Below are 18,057 nucleotides of genomic sequence, written 5' to 3' on the forward strand. Positions count from 1 at the left end.
TGTACGAATTCGATGCTCTCTCTAGACCAGTGGGTCGAAAAATGATACTAAAAAAGATAGAATTACCTTCATCTTGTCGGAAACCCTTGGGTATTATTCCGCTACCTAGAATTAATTAAGCCCGTTAATTCGACGAGTAGAGACGAGCGAGACATTTGAAAATTGGCGAAAAGCACGGAAAATTGCAACTCCGTACCAGCAAAGGAAGCTGCGAAAAGTCGAAACGCGATGGCGAATAAAATAGAACTGATTCCGATAATCATACACAGCCTCGATTTAGCACGCTCGTCGAATAGACGTATCGAGAAACTGGTAAAGTAACGATTAGGTAAGTGCATTTGTAAATGCACTCGCCTATACACTCGTCGATGCATTATATTTCTTACCGCGGTACGAACTGCATAATCGATGGAATGCTAGGTAGAGACGGGAGATTGCTGTTTTCCTTTTTCCCCCTGTCCCTTTTCTTTCTCCTTTTTTCTTTATTCCAACCAGTCAATATAAATTTCGATATTTCACCGGTTGGAAAAAGGCAATTACTTTTAATACGTGTCAGCGTGGACATGCACGAAGGTAATCACATCTGTCATAAGCATATGGCGAAGATAAGTTATCGCTGGTAACTCGATTCACTCGTACATATACGCACAAACGAATTCCATCTTTAACGATGATTACGGGCTGGAAATTATGATTCTCTCTTATTTCTTTCCACTCTCTCTCTCTCTATCTCTCTCCTCCTCCTGTCCTTTTTCCCCCCCGGCGACTTTTTGCGGAAACAACGGCGAATCGATGAAACATTTTCGATCATCGACGAAACCCGATAGACGCGTAATTACGTTTAAAGAACATGCTCCGCTATTTTCTCCTTCTCTTTCTCCTTTTTCCCCTCTGGATGTGTACGTCGAAGCAAGTGCCACCAGCCGATGTACCCACTGTGAGACCACTGTGGGACACGATTCGAGCAGATGCGAAACAGTTTACTCCGTTAAAGAACTGGAAGTGGAGAGTCGTGGCGGTCGAGTCTAGGGGGTTAAACTTGATCCCGCCGCGATGAATAATCTTTACGACGCAGAGACAATGCACCACCACCACCACCACCACCGGTAAGAACCACCACGGCTGAACTTTCTCCTCGCGACTAGATTCTATCAAAGTATACAATTTATGCTAACTCGACTAACGTAACGAACAGGATTGTCCCTAATAACTCGTGTCAGCAGTTGATCCGGCGCAAAGTAAATAACGAAACGCAACCGGGGAGGAGAAACGAATAGCACTTCGCGTTGCACCGTGCACGTTCGAATGACCGTGCGAACTGGAAAGTCGTCGGTGTGCAACGCGATAGTCGGCGTGTGCATGATTGTTTCGAGCAGCTCTCGTTGCCACGCGGTAATTAATTCCACGGCCCCGTGCAACGTAAATCATCGTTATCGTGCAAATGAATGCCAATGAAGCGTTTTTGACCGACGAAAAACCGTACGGGCCGGTGTCGAGATTGATCGAAGATATCCAAAACCTTGCGAGCAACTTTGCCACGCATTTTGCTCCCACTTTACTCCCACTACTCGTTACTATCAAACTCGTTCGAAATTGCAACGATATCCGTTTCCGGGATACACCCAGGGGTCCGAAAAGGATTTCTTTTTCCCCCCGAAATTGTACGTTTTCGATGGTCCCAAGGTGGGAAAAAGTTTAGTCTAATCCGAAACGAGTTACCGATCGTGCGACTTGTCGGCCATCGCGTGAAATTATACTCGTAGGATTTAATAGAGTTCCCGCGCCGGAGTGGTTACAGCTTAAGATAAATTATCGATGGCCCGTGTAAAATGTAATTAAAAGTTGAACGTAAGTAATATTCGGACGTGCCCGTTTTCATTTTGTTCAAACTTTCAAGAATACACGGCCAGACACGGTTGACCTAAATCTAAAAGTTATAGGTTATTTCGTAGTACGCTAAAAATTTCAGCGAACCAAAGTGAACCCGCCCGAGCTCGTAGAAATAGAATTTACGGGCAAATAAAATTACCTTCTTAAATAATAGCCGGACTTTGTCCCGCGAAAGGAATCACGGGAATTAACTAGCTTTTGACCGAATAAATCTAAACGCGTTCGCGAGCCATCCTCGTCCGAGGCATACTAATCGTCGCGATGCGAAACGAGAATCACGATTTCTCCATTGAGAAACAGGTTATACTTCAAACGAGCTCGTCAAATTGATTTTTCATTTTTGTCTTCGTCGATCAACGGACGCCGACTAGTGGCGGGAAAAAATGAACCATTTCAGCTGCCAGTATTTACCAAAAGTTTTTCCACCACGCAAAATTATTCTTTTACGCGTTTCCCCCTAATTTGAGACTTTCGTAATTAACGAAATTACTTCGAGAACTCTATACGCGTATATAGGTTCTAGAGCCGAAATTTCGGAATAATAACAGGGAAGAAATGGAGGGGGGTACGATAATCGTAGTTTAGATAGATAAACGAGACGCATGTTTAATTGCAGCTGAAAAGGCGGACCCCTCAGTCTATCGCGCACAATCGCAAACTATTTCGCTCAATTACGTACCTATTCTGGAACATCCGTTTTATCGATGATCCGAGACTTTTGAACGGTAGTGTATGTGGTTTGTTAATAATAAACGTTCGCCTGCAAATAACCCTGTGCAGCAGGATTTAACGAGGGGATGCCTACGAGTTTTCTTCGCGTTAGATCACCGATTGTTGCGATCGATTGGGAACGATCCACCTGCCTGTGGCCTGGCTTGCGAGCAATCGCGATCGTCTATGGGGAAGAGTATTATTTAAAGAGCCTGTATCTGGATAGAGCGTGTGTCTCGACCTCTAGCATAATCGCGAGACACCTGGGGATCGTTGGTGTACGTTGGCTGCCGAGAAACCGGTTTCCACTGAGCTACGACCGAAAAGAAAATTTCAATAATGGTTATTACGTGTCTATTCAGACGTTTTCTTGGGAAGCCTTGTTTGTTCGATTAATTAGAAATTCCCCAGGCCGTTCGACGATAAATGGACGCTTTAGAATCCGGTAGGGGGGGACTGCGACTACGTATTTCTTTCTCTCTCTCTCTCTCTCACTCTTCTATAAAACCTGTGCACATGTTCGGCTCGGTAACGACGCGTTGTTCGAATTGGAAAAATCGAAGGATCCTTTGCCCGTTTCTATTAACCCGAAAACACTCGCTTAATCAATTAGCCGTTCTTGAAAACGTGCAATTGATTTGATAGGAGTTCGAGGTATCGAATTTCCTGACACATTTCTGGCCCGCGATTGCCTGACAAAATCGGAATATCAATTTAATTAAGTTTTAACCGTATGGAAATGGCGGGACGCGTTTTGTTTGCTATCCAATTCGTATCGATAAATAGCTGCACGTAATTAGGAAAGCTTTGGCCGTCGATACGTCGAAGAAAACGATGCTAAAATATTAAAGCAAGAAATCACAATTACAGAATGCGGGTTAATTAAAACTTTCTCGTCGCTCGGAAATACTTGCTCGCAACGGTAAATCCGATAGAAAGTAAGTACGTTATAAACGAAGGGGGAAGAAAAAGGAAATAAAATAAAAAGAATCGAGTCAACGGGCAACAATGATCATTAACAACTCATTAATATTAATTCCGCTAGCAGCTTTTCATAGATTTCTCCGAACGAGGACGTTCGTTCAATTTACTAATGACTCACTCTATGAATCCCGGAACGAACGAGGAAATAATTATAATCGGTTTCAAAAGCGACGAAATAACTTTTCGAATAAACTTCCCAACGTATTAACATTTCCCCCCTCCCTCCCGTTTGCTCTTGTTAATAATAGGGCACGGTATATATATACGGCAAAACGAAAAAGAAGGAAAAAAAAAAAAAAAAAAAAAAAAAAAAAGAAAAATGGAAAAGTATGATCTAACCTCGTTATCGTCCTCAAATTGATTTCGCTGACTTACGCAGTAGCACTAGGTACGGACACGAGTCGGTGGATCTCGAAAGAGATTGAACGCGAATGGTTAATGAAAAACAAGCTGTCCTTCGGAACACGCGGTCCCGTATAATGGAAAATTTATATTTCCTCTATTGAAGTCGGTTGATATTCGAAACGCGACAAAAGCACAAGGTAGTAACATAAAAAAATACTGCAGACCGATATACACGCGTACACGGAAAGTCTACTAGGCAACTGTTCCCCTTTTGCAGGAAGTTGCCACAATAATAGAATGCATTTTCCATTTGTCCAATTCCCAGCAGTAATTACGTCGGACCTCTCTATCGGGTTTCAACCACCCCCCACCGCCCGACCGCTGCCCCCACCGCCGCTGCACGGTCGCGAATGCAGCCCCCCACGCGGGCAGCGTTGAAACAAAAATTGCCTCCATACGCGATTCTGACAAATTTGCCCACGTGGCCCACGCCGCAGGTCGCCAGAGCTAACCTCGAATATTCGTCCCGGGGAAAGAATATTGCCGACCTCTCTCGGCGCAATCGTCATTATAAATACGAGCAGATTTGCAGAAATAATAGCCGAAGATTAAATTGATTCGGATCGATAGGTACACGCTCGGTTCGATCCCACACCTCTGGCCGATCGGAACAGAGAGCCGCGATAAAGGAGGACCCACAGCCGCTCATAGTTGTAAACCCTTGGTTCGGGGATCGATAATGGGCTCCAGGGGCCGACCGTGATGAAAAAGAAAGGGGAAAAAAGGAAGAAAAACGTTCGATTCACTCGACGGGACCGTAATCTTTCGTTCTGCACGGCTGCCGATTTGTCGCGTGTTCGATTGACACTTTGCCTTTGGATTTGTTCGCGTGTCTATGCTGTGGCAAACTTTCGAGATTCGGGCAGGGGGCAAGTTTGCGAATAGTCCTCGGAGGGAGGACTGGAGAAGGTGAGAAATAAATGTTCCACGAGATTTAAAGGGACCGGAGATATTCGGATTTGATAATCGCCTAATCGCGACCGGGGATCGTTATAGTTCTGCCGATAATTAACGACGATACACGCGAGTTTCTCCCCGGGTCTTTACGAGATCCCCGGGAAAAACATGGTTATACCGGTGTTGTAAAAAATCCCGGTATCAATGTGTAGCTGAAACGAGAACGACGTCGCGTGTTTTAATTTAAATTTATGATGTTTTACTTCATGCACGGAATTATGATTGCTCGAAACGATTTCCGGTGCAACAGCTGTCGCTGCAACAGAATTACAATACAAATTGGTTTTTCAATTGCGATTTCAGTTATATCTAGAACCCGGTAAAATTATTGAACCACCGTAGGCTAAAATTATTCCATATATTTTAATGACAGGAAAACGGAGAAAGAGAGAGGAGGAGAGAGAAAGAAGATAAATATAAGAAAAAAAAAAAAAATTATACGTATGTATATATATATATATGTATATAAATTACGAGAAGCTATTAGAAACATTCGCCAAGCTAAATAAAGTACGAAGAAAATGGTTTTACATAAAAGTTCAAGCAGCTCAATTCACAGGCTGCACGAAACGCGATAAAAAAACGAGGTCAAACTAACTTTTAGATATCTCAAACATGACGGGACATTAAATTTAAATTCTAAGGTAAATATTTGATCGCCGATGGCATAATAGGAACGATGTACTTGGCCCGAAGTCTTCGAATGAAATTTTCCCAAAATTTAGTCGCTCCTAATTAATTTCCGCTGTATCAAAACGTTATTCCTCCGGGTCTCTCTCTCGCCCCCTTTTCCTCCTAATTCGCGACACGCGTGCGAGAGGGGAGGCAAAACGAAAAACGCTTTTGATATCGTTTCGGTTCTTTTATCTTCGGGACAAACGCGGTGCACAAAGACAGCTGTTTAAATGAAAAACAGATTTTCCATCCGAACGTAACGCGGCGTTACAGATAACGTTTCCCTTCGGTCTAACGGCGAAAAAGCTAGGAAACCAGCGAGACAAAAAATAATTAGCCATTTCGAGCGAGTACTCGGAGGAAATTTCGAACGAATTCCACGACAAATATTTGACCAAGAAATTAGTTCACCAATTACCGGGAAATAAAACCCTCTATTTATTCGAAGTTTTCAATTTGCAAAAACAAATTTCCTCCGCTATCTCGTTTTCACACGGTCTGCTTCGCGTTTTCGAAAATTAAAAGTGCAGCCAAGAGAGAAAGAGAGAGAGACAGATAGAGAAGACGGAATTCAAGGAACGTGGCGAACTTGCCCACCAAAGTTGCAAGGGAACTTTCGTATGGGAAAAAAAGTTTCTTCCAAAAAATCGTAGCGAAAGATCCGCAAGAGCTAAAGGAATAGCTAAAAATCTCTCGCGCATCTGTCCACCTTTCTACGCCTATTCTTCGCCCAAAATCTCCATTTCCGATGAATTTACGCGCGATGAAAAATATAAAAGTTCGTTTATCGGGGGAACCAGTTGAAATATAAACGCGAAGTTCGTTTAATTCCCGTTTCGAATTAAAAGTTGGCCGAGTAGAAAAAACGAAGAGAACCGGTTGGAAAGCAACGAGCTTTGGCATCAAAGTTGCAACATCCGAGATATACGTAGCTTCTTTCTAACAAAACATACGACGAATCTCCATAGAACGGGATTTCGAATATTCTCGCGTAGAGACGTATTCAAATTTCACTCGTCCTTGTTCGATAAGCTCGCAAATCGTCGAGTGGATACGTTCGATGGAATAACTTAAGACGATTCGATCGATAAAACAAGGAGCGAGATAAAAGCGTAACGATCGCTCGTTATACGATTAAGAAAATAAAGATAACTCGTCTCGATTACGTAAGTCCGACCCGAAGGAATGCGAAGGAAGAGAGGAATAGTAGACGCAAAGGTAAAGATGACACGTGCGAGAGCAAGGAAGGAAAGAATGGAAAGCTGAGAAATGAGAGAGCGGAAGCGAGGTACACGGTTAGTTGATATTTTTCCTCGCGACAAAACAACGCAGCCGAAGCCAAGGCCGAGATAATCGAATTTCCACGATATATTTCGCCGAACGGCAGCGAATCTCGGCAAAGTTGGCAAATTTATCGAGCCAAGACAGCAGTTAGACGCTGCTCGCGTGACCATATAGAGGCTGCTCGATGATCCAGGAAGTTTTCGAGAGGAGAGACCGGATCTCTGTTGTCTGCTGGTAAACGAAACTTATCGTTAGTCGTAGCATTTTCTGCTTGACCCGGTTAGCAAGCACCTCGGAATCGCTCTTTACGCATTCGCGACATGCACCAGGCCTGTGGACAAACGCGTGCAACAACTATTTCGAACCCCGTGCAACTCCGCAGCTTTCCACCGTGATTCGAAATTCATAGATCTCGAGTGCACGATGACGTGTACACGCGACACCATTTCCACCGATCTTTCGGTCACGTTTCGTCGGATTTTTCAACATTCGCGGAATCATCGATGACGGGGACGTATTAAAAGAACTTTAATTAATTAGCGATATAATTGGATCGATAAGCAAAACTGCTCGTAGCCGTGACTCGGTTTTATCTGATAAAAACACGACAGATAGCGCGCTTTTCTTCCACGGTCGAAAGATCGACATTCACGCGCGCATCGATTTATCGCGCCGTCTAACGATATTCATAAACACGCGCTTATAGAAGAGAACAAAAAGACAAACATTTACTCTCGGCGAGCACACGTACCCTCCTCTAGCTCGCGAATTCCACGCTCACGGGACGCTATCTTATCTCCGCGCCGGTATCCGAATATTCCAACATTCGAATCCCGTGTCAAGCCCGCGATCGATGCATTTTCATCCGAGTTTCCGTTTAACCGGCTCGCAGAAAAATCGTAATAACTCGTAATGACCGGAACAGACAGACGATACACGGTGACAATGATGCACTATCGACAATCGCGTACACTCTCGCGTGGATTGCTTATATAATCGAAGCCCGTCACGTGTCCACGTCAATGAAAAACGGTGTATCGCCTCTCCTTTCGGTACACCGAATCGCATCTATGAATACCTGGATCCCCCCTATTCACCCTCGACCCTTTCGCGTTTCGACCGGATTTTTTCACCTTCCCGGGACGGGACGGGGGGCAGTGTTTGCGCGCTGATTTAAGAAATGACTTGCGTTTCTTCTTCGTCGCATCAAAGCTTTCCTCCTTTTGTAAATACCGTTTGCGTTCGGGATGCGTTCGCGTTGAATGCGATCGCGCGAGCAGTTTTCGACGTAATGGGCGGCAAAAGGAAAGCACGAAAAGGGGAGAAAAAAGGAAGGAAAAAAGGCGGCCGAGGCGGCGCAAAAGGCGCGGTATGCGTTTCGCTTCTAATTTGGAAAGTTCTCGACGAAAGACGGTAATAAATCGTGGAAACGAAATTTATCAATTCCCGGTGCTTCGTCCCGGTGAGCGTGTGCGGTACAATACCTGGCTGGAAAGGAATTACGACCGCGAAGGGTTAAGAACTAAGTATTTCCCAGCGTGGATCATGGAAGCGTCAACGAGATACACCGAGTCCAGAGGCCCGAGAAAATTTACTGCCAATTACTTTTTGCCTCTCGCATATGCTTGCTATATTCTCTCTGCTGCGTCTACCTGGTCGACTAAAACCTGCTGACGGAGAAAGGAGAGGGTGGCCGGGGGGTGAGAAGTCGTTGCTGGCGGAGGAGGAGAAGGCGGGGGGCAGGGTAAGAAGGCGAAGCAACGGAAAGAACGACGGAGACGCGACTAACCGCGCCATCATCAGGCCAACCTCGATGACGAAAGTGTTCCAACGTGGCCGCCGATTACGATGATTAATCAGTAGAATATGCATGTCCGACACGAGTTATCAAAGAAATATTAAAACTACGGCGGACATCAAGATCGTACCGGCGAGCCTCGAAGGAAATCTGATAAGCCGTGAGATATTTACGACATTTTCAGCATGAATATACCCTGCAAGAAAGATACAAATGCGTTCCGAGCTAATGATGCAAACTATTGTACAGCACGTTAAACGTAAACATCGATAATGCACGGCCGTTTAATAAAGAGGAAATTACGCCGTGATAATGAACTCTGGGGGAGCGAGAGAGAGAGAGAGAGGAGAAAGAGGAAGAAGACAATGTACGGGTAAGGGAATGATATAATCGGGAAACAAAAATGACTGTAATTAACAGGTGACCGTTAGAGAAAGAGGAAGAAGACGATGTACGGGTAAGGGAATGATATAATCGGGAAACAAAAATGACTGTAATTAACAGGTGACCGTTGCGCGCGAGTTCTATGTTTCTATTTGTACTCATCCACTCGTAATGTTTGAGTCAGGTCCAGGTCGTGGCCTTCTTTCGCCTCTCGGATGAATGAAAGAACCGAACCAACGATCCCGGGATCTTAATTGCAAACATTCGAACGCTTTCACGACTCACGGTACATTCGAGCCACTAGAAGGTATTCAGCGTCTTGGCACATTACCAATGGCAAACGTGGAATCCTCGCGTATTAACATATCGCGTTATATCGATGAATCGTAATCGATGCTGATGGATTTATCCGTGTGTTGCCATTCGCGATACGATCGCGTGCGCGTGTTGCCCGATTACGCGCGATAGCGGTAATCTCGTCCACGAGCGATTCGAAAGGGAGAGAGAAAAAAAGAAAAGAGAAAATAGAGAGTTAGTCGAAATTCGATTTTAATTAGTCGGTCGATTCGTTAATTCGCGGAACGGTGTATCAAAGGCACACCGAGTTTCGATTAAAGTAAGAAAATGGATCGAATTTCATGATCGTCTACAAATTGCGTTCGACTGTTTGCGAACCGGCTACCCGCGGAAATTTCTATTTATTTATTTAAGCCACGCGTAAATTCCCATCGATCCGAAACTTCGTGCCATTATTCATCCGCGATGGATTCGTTTCGCGATGCATTATTTCGCGAGAACAAAACTCGTAATTTAACAAATCTCGCCTGTCGATTATTCATCGACGCAACAAAATGTACCATCGTTATTAATGAACTGTTCACCCGTGTAATTACCATTTGTATCATTTATTAAAGCCCGATACCGTTTCTCTCTCTTTCTCTCTCCCGCTCTCGACCTTTTCCTTCCTTTCCGTTTCCATTCCTTCCCGCGCCTCTTTCGTGTTTGTATACGCCGACAGGTAACGAGGATTTGTAGAAAACTGTACGGGCAATTAAGGTTTCTCGCGGTGACCATTCTGAAACGTAGATTTGATTACGGTTCGACAATTCGTGTCAAGGATGGATAAACTTTGGTCGCGAGTGCACTCCACGTTGAGGACGAATTACGCGAAATAACGAAAGATCTGCGAGCGGAATATTTATAAGGGATGGGTGGTAAAACCGACGTTCTAAACGATCCTGAGGTGCAACTTTAAATACTTCCTTTCATTATAGACGAACAATCCGTGTCAAGGATGCGCAAAGTTCGCGCGCATTTGAATATTCGGGATGAAACGATTAATCGAAAAGTTTTATACGGTTAAAGCGTACAGTGGGAACCGAGAAGGAGAGGGGGCGCGAGGGAGGAAGGGAGGGAGGGAGGGAAAGAAAGTATTATGTTTCTAAAATTAAAAAGATGACGTAACGCAACGACTCTCGGATTACAAGACTGGAGGGAATGGTTAATGTAGTTTTACGAGTTTAACTTTTTCCAACGTTAGCATAAAATAAAAGGCAGCCATGTTTTTAAAATCATGATTTAGAGTTTCGCTTCAAATACCGTGTTTCATACAGCTTGATAACTTGCCAACAAAGTTGTTTAAATTACACAATTATGTACGAAGTAAATTTATCGCCGGGAGAACGAGTTTGCGTGTTGTTTTTAGCGCGTGATTAATATAATAGCGTCGCGATTGTTATTATCAATTTATTACGATGGAAACATATTACTATTCCCATGCACAAATATCGTTGCATTGTTACTCGGTAACGCGTAAACATCTTGCAAGTTTTATTACGCGAATATACGGTATATTAACGATTCTTCGATGAAAGCTAATTAGGCGCGGGTCCGAATTGGCCGAACAGGAAAGGTGAATTAAAGTAATTCTCGAGGAGGTTTGGCGAAATAAAAGGGGAATGCAACGAATATCTTAGAGCGGAGATTAAAAACAGAAATTGGTAATCGTCCTTCGCTATTATTACTCCGTGGTAATGCCACTTTTCTCGGGCACGTTCCTCGCGGCAACTAAAATCAGAGAGCCGCAATCGGGTTAGATTTTGCAGCGTTATTTGTTGTTCGCTCAATAATGGATTTAAGAAGAGTCACAGATAAGCGTCGCTCGGCCGTAACTCGCGCAGAGATAAAGCGGAATCGAGTTAAAAGTTGCTTGCTTTTCTTTTAAACGCGTACACGGTGTACACGTACGCAGATATAGATATACATCTGGTTCTCTCCGCGGCCGGACTTTCGTTTTTCAACTTTTTCGTTTTCAGCAGCAGATGAAAGAAGCAATGTACTTAATCGCGTGAACGCGTCTATGTACAGCCGTGTGTACAGTCCGTGCGGAAAGTGAGCGCGGATCCGCGACGAATCGCATTTAAATTGCGCTGCTGCGTAGGAATTCAATTAAGTTGGCGTTGATTTAACGAGTATTCGTTATAACAAACGCGAGATACACCGCGATGCGTCGGTTGTGCAATATATGTTAACGCTTGCACGACCGGTAACGCATCGCCACGTTTTAACCTCCTAAGGTCTCCTCCGTGTAAATGGAACAACGAGTATATACGTTCGGCGTGGAGGGTAACAAAAATGAATGGCGTATCGATATTCGAGAAAATAATTCTCGCTCTTCTACTACGGCACGGCTATCTATCTATCTATCTATCGCGCTATATTATTTACACGGACGTATTCTGAATTTCGCTGACTCGGGCCACGGTTATCGCGACGCTGTCACAAGCCTGATTACATTATGCGTTACTACTATTTTCTACGTTATTATTTCCCTGCCCGCTTTAATATTAATGTTCCTCCCGAGCGCGAATAAATTATCCGTTCGATGTATCGAAAGAGCGGAATTCACGGTGCGCCGAAAATTAACGAGCGCGCACGTTATTGTAAGTATGTGGCAAACGAATCGGGGAAAAAAAGGAAGCGGAACGTTAAGTGGTAAAAAGTGGAACGCAAAGGGATTTAACGAGATGCTTCGGCTAAAGAGCGTTGCGATTGCGAGTACGGAGTATAAAAGTCTCGCATGAAAGCTGACAAAACACCGATTGCTTTACGCGATCCTCGTTTTCTTTCCATCTCGGCAAACGCTAGATGCCTACACGTAGATATACTCGAAGAAGACGAACGGGCAAATGATTTACGCGTAATCGATCGATGTAATACGTACGAGTATCCATTGTATCGGATTAAAACGTGCGAGTTAAATTAATTTTGAAATGCAAATTTCAGCTGACAAATCGTTCGAAGGGTTCGTACGGAATTATCTATCGCCGTCGACGTCGACGTCGTCGTCACCGTCGTCGTCGTCGTCGTCGTCGTCGTTGTCCTTCCTTTCATTGTCGTAATGCTATTACAATGAAATTCGTAAGCGCTGCTTGTTATACTCCTGACCATAGTCGTGATAACTGCTCCCGCAAATGTTGGCATTACGCGCTACATCCGCGATGCTAAATGCACGTCGAAAGTCCATTAAAACCCATTGAGAGGGGAATTAAAACGTAAGCAATGTGAAAAAACTAATAACCGAATCCATTGCGGAGGCAAACATTTTCCTTTCGACTTTCGTTCAAAAAGCATTCATATAAAAATAACATTTCGAAAGAACGTTATTGGATTCTATTCTTAATTTAATTCATACAGATATGTATATATCTATATATATATACATATATACGTATACGTATAAATACACGTGCGTGTTTGTATGTATGCGTATGTACGTGTACGCGTTTCGAAAAGAATTATTCGGATAAATATTTTATCGCTGTATCGTTATATCGCTCTTCTATTTACTTTTATGTATCCTTCAAAATCAATATCACGACCCCAATTGAATGAGGCAACTTCATAACGTTTTAAACGAGGTCAAATATTTCAACAATTTTTTTTTCTTTTTTTTTTTTTTTTTTTTAATCAGTTATTCGCGACAATAATTACGATGCCCTCTGTCGTTGGGTAAAATAAATATTCCATTTAATTATAAAAATTTCGAACGATCGTTCGAGATAAATATTCATTGTAAACAAACGTTGGGACGATTGTCGAGCATTTTGTATTTTTTCGAGATACTTCACGGTAAATACTTCTTCCATTACTTATGCACGATAACGGACCATTAGTATCGTATCGATAACGGGGTTTTAGTCGTTGTTATCGCTTACAATTGTTCTAACATTCGCAGCCAAGTAAACATACATCTTACACTGTCGTGTTATACCTGCTTTTTTAACATTAGCACTGTTAAAAACATGCCGCGCTATTACCATTACTAATTACGTAAACGTATAATTACGTGTCCGTATTGTGTGTTGATTAACACCGGAGAATGAGGTCGTTTGATTTGATTTGATTCCCCTTGTTTACGATAGCTTCAAACTTCCACGATATTAATTATCGATCTTTCTCCGCGATGACCTCGGAATTAATCTACAGAATTTAATAAGGAAGCTGATTAAAGCGAAAAGAGTAGAGAAAACGAACATCTTATTAAGTTATTTGCTCGTGTGTAACGAGTGCAAACACAGTGGATTATGCTTAGAAAAAGGAATAACAGAGCCAACAACGCTACGCGAGCCAATCTTACATTGAATTGATTTCATAACTTTTCTACTTGGAAACGCGGTCAGCCAGACTTTCTGGCGCGACTGTACCCCCTCCCGACTAATTTTGCCGATTAGAATTTTAGCATGATGTACACTCCGCGATAAAAACCTCGTTGCCTTTCCTTCGTGCGCATTCTTCGCCGCTGACAATCGGAGTGTACGCGTTTTATTTTGTAATTATTACCAGTCCGAGCCACAGGCTTAACACATGTAAATCAAGAATCGAAAACGACTTTCTCCTGAAATATGAGGTTTTCACGACGACCATCAAGCGAACGTGTAAACAACGAACCGAACAAACTTATTTCGACTCGACGGCTTTCCACGCGATAGATAACGCTGTTATTATCGCTCGTAGAATTTTTCTAAACGAACACTAACGCCGTATCGTTGCATTTAACAACCGTTTCCTCGTTCATCGCGTTATCTCGATCGTACAACAGTTTCTTATCACATTTTATTTCGGCGAGTACGTATTGCACGCGATCAAACAAATCCAACTACAATGTAACGATTTAGCAAAATCGCAACAACGACCGACCTGTCCATCGTGTCGCCTATACGCGTCGCAGCTTTCCCGAAAAATTCGATAATGGAAAATTTCCGTTCCATTGATAATGAAAAATACGCGTATGAATGTGTCCTTTGATTCGCTGTTGGCGAAATAACGTCACGTAGAGCGTGCTATTGTTCGTGTCAAATCGAGACACTTGTTTTTCGAGATCCACCCTCGCGGTGCAATTTACTCTGTAAAGTATGGTGAGCTCTGCGAAGCTACAAAAGTAAATTCCATTAAAGCAGCAACGGGGTACTTTCCTTTAATGTCGTTAGCAGGAAAGAGCGGGAACGAGCGGCGGTGGGGGTGGTTCCGAGGGGTTGTACGAGGGTGGTAGTAGTAAGAAACGAACCACACCGAATCAGCCAGCAAGATTTAGACGAATATTTTCGCCTACCACGCTTCTTCCACCGCGGCCATTATCTTTTCGAAAAACCCGCCAAGTATGTTATCTCGCGTGACGCGAAGAAAAAGAAAGAAAGAAAGTAACCGGCAGTCGACCTTGGCAAGAAATTTAATCGAGGAAAGAAAGAAAAAGAAAGAAAAGGAAAAAATAGAAAGCAAAAAGAAAAGAGAAAGAGAAAAGGAAAGAAAGAGACAAGTGCGAACGATTAACGACTTAATCGATCGATAACGCTTTTTAGTACACCGTATTAAACGAGAACGGCGTAGACTAACCTAAATTCATTTTTCACGGATTATGAATATTTGGTTCGGCCGAACGCGCAAAGATCGATACACGCACTCGGCACGCGCATGTGAGCGCGAATAAATATGCCCGGTCGCGTGTACACAAATTTTAATTATGAATCGCCAATTGAATTCTGGCGAACAAGATCGCGAGTGCGCTCGCGCGCGCGCGCGCCAACGCGGATGAATTATCGGCTAATTTCCTTTGCCGCTGAAAGATCGTAAAATTTATCTGGCGACTGGTTTTTGCGGTGTGTGTCGTGCGCGGTAGCTTTACGCGATAACTGGAAGTGCGCTTAGCGTCGCGATCATTATTTGAAGTACATTTTCAAAGGCGCGCACCACTATTGTCAGTGAAGCACCTGTCCCGCTCGGTTCGTTGAATTTGGCCCGTGCTGTACGTGTGCGTGCGCCCGCGCGCACCGTGTCACGCGTACCCACACGGGCTCGCACCAAGAGATACGCGCGAATCGAGAGAAAGAGAAGCTTGTAAACAGCAGGAGTATGCGACCACGTCTATGCACGGCCGATTACCGAGTAAATTAATGAAAGAAAAAATACATATACGTGGAAATAATAAGATAAGAAATTGTACGTGCTCCGGCTTCGCGAATAGTTCCCTAATGTTATTGTACGTATCGAGCTCGAGTGTACGCGTGTGCGAACGTGTACTGTGAAACGAGTTATAATTACAAATGTAAAACAGGAATTCACGGTTTTCCGTGCGAGGTAAAATTATAGAGCGAACTACAAAGAACAACATGCACGATGAATTCGAACGTAATTCCGATACAGGGAAGGAGGGGAAGGGAAAAAGATGAAGCGAGAAAGAACGAGAGAGAGAGAGAGGGGGGGGGGCGAAGGGGTAGGGAGAGAATTGCTAGAACCAAGTACGAAATTTATTAACGATCTGTAAGAAGGAGAAAAAGAAAAAAAAATAAAGAGAGAGAAGAACTGTGGGTGAATCACGAGATAATTATCTTACAAGCACAGCCAGTATTTTTATCGGTGCTATATTTGCGGTAGATTCGTAGCACGTTCGCGAATAGAGAATCGAGAACAACGAGGAGCGAATATTATATTACATAAATCCCGAGAGAAAATGATTGCCGTGAGAAGCGTTTTTGTTGTACGGGCCTGTACAAAGGCTGTGCAAAGTTATCGACGACGTGAATTACGGCTGGCGTACTAAATTCCGAGTTTAATCTCTTTAGAGATGTCATACGTTTGTGTAATATTGAAATCCTTAAACGTAAATAGTGCAACGTCAGGGCATGACGCAATTTTCCCCGATGCAAAAATAGACCTTTCGTTGGAAACAATTTTAATGTAATTCGCGAATAGTTGTGCCTTCGAGCGAAAAATCGCAGAAAGATAACGCGTTTGTATTTGATGCGCGAATTGAAACGACGTTCGATATAAAACGAGTCTCGTGGAAATTACGGCCAGGCTAAAATAAATGTTTTGTTATTTTTTACGACTCTTGATTCGCGAACAGAAAAAGCAGAAATATACGTATATACGTGTTTGTTTGCCGCAAGGACGGAGCATTATTTTAATCGCGATTCACGTATTATTTAAACCGACGCACGGAATTATTAAATAGAACCGACAATACATTGTTTATCAAATTTGCTTTTGCCAGTTATTAAATTCGGTTTGAAATAAGCTCCGAGTTAAATTTAATTAAATTATTAAATTGTTTTCCATCGATTGTTTATTTAAATTTAATTACCAAATTTGAATATTTAATTATCCGTAAATCATTTAAATATAATTTATACGCGAAGTGTGTCCGATTAAAATTTAAAAAACTTATTATTAATATTACCACGTTAATATTCGCTTATTTATATAAGCTGCGTGAGCCCACCATTAACATTATCGCAAAGCATTACTTAGTTTATAAGATAAGTATTCAATGTTGCATAATAACATCATTTCACCGTGCCTCACTTATCATACTCCAAATAGCTTCGCGTCGTATAAATATATAATTTTATTACGTCATAGACGCTCGAGTATAGGTCGCAGGGGGATGGGAATTTTCGTTGGCGCACTGATTATTATTGCATCTGCCAGTAGCATTTTTTTGCAATTTATATTTCCCATTTCGGTAACAACGACACAGAGAAAAAAAAAAAAAAAAAAAAAAAAAAGAAAAAAAGAAAAAAAAGCGGGGGGGGGGGGGAGGCGGGGAGGAGAAGAAGGAGGAGGAGGAGGGGGAGGAGGTGGAAAAGGAAGGGAACAGAAATTTCTATGGACGCTAAATAGCTCGCCAGGAAAGCACGCTTTATTCGAAAAGCCAGAGAGAATATTTTAAGTCGTTATACAGTGAACAAAAGCGACGAAAAACTGCAGAAGTTTGTTGTCTCCTTATTGCGAGAAAAAGACAATAGAGACCGCTTTACGTGTATTATGTACTCAGTCGAGTTACGATAACAAAAATGACGCTCACCGCTCGAGCCCTGATATAATAATTACCAACCGTGACTCGCGACCCCACATTATCGATTTAATTCTCAAATGTATACTTTCAATTCGTCCACTAGTAATAAAGACAGAGAGAGAGCGAGAGAGAGAGAGAGAGAGAGAGAGAGAGAGAGAGAGAGAGAGAGAGAGCGAGCGAGTGAGTCAGACGACGTGCGGGAGAGAGGGAGTTCGAGAATAAGAGGTGGGGTGATGACAAAAAAAGAAAGAAAAAGATAGGAGAAATTAAAAAAGGGATGGGCGAGATATTCATCGAAAATAACGAAAAAGAAAAAATGAGAGAGAGGAAGAGAGGGGGGGGGGGGGAGAGAGAGAGAGAGAGAGAGAGAGAGAGGGAGAGAAAAGAAAATATTGCCAACAAATCGGTAATTGCGGGTAAATTATTGCTGTATTTCGAGTGGTAAATAACGCCAATGAGAGAGGAAAAATAAAAGAGAGAAAAGAGGAGAGACACTGTCGATAATAAAAGTTGTTGTAAAACTTCTCGTTCGACTGTACATCCTTTCCGCGAAACACTCCTAAATATATTTTTCTCACGGCAGCCAAATATACGCTGTTAAAATTTCCTTTAAACA

General features: G+C 42.9%; 1 protein-coding gene across 2 annotated transcripts in view; it reads right to left on the reverse strand.

Moving 5' to 3' along the window:
* The window catches only part of LOC108545728 (protein split ends), a 179,784-nt gene that overhangs the window by 160,555 nt on the left and 1,172 nt on the right, over positions 1 to 18,057 (reverse strand). Inside the window, exon 1 of one of the 2 annotated variants that reach the window (XM_017897490.1) lies at positions 67 to 102. The exons of the other annotated variant lie outside the window; for it this stretch is intronic. Within the exon in view, the coding sequence (XP_017752979.1) occupies positions 67 to 72 (6 nt within the window). The 5' untranslated portion in view covers positions 73 to 102. Of the gene's footprint in view, positions 1 to 66; positions 103 to 18,057 lie in introns of those variants that run through there. 2 annotated transcript variants of the gene reach the window in all.

This window comes from Eufriesea mexicana, unplaced genomic scaffold (assembly GCF_001483705.2).
Source record: "Eufriesea mexicana isolate 0111107269 unplaced genomic scaffold, ASM148370v2 scaffold486, whole genome shotgun sequence".
NCBI classification, from domain to species: domain Eukaryota; kingdom Metazoa; phylum Arthropoda; class Insecta; order Hymenoptera; family Apidae; genus Eufriesea; species Eufriesea mexicana.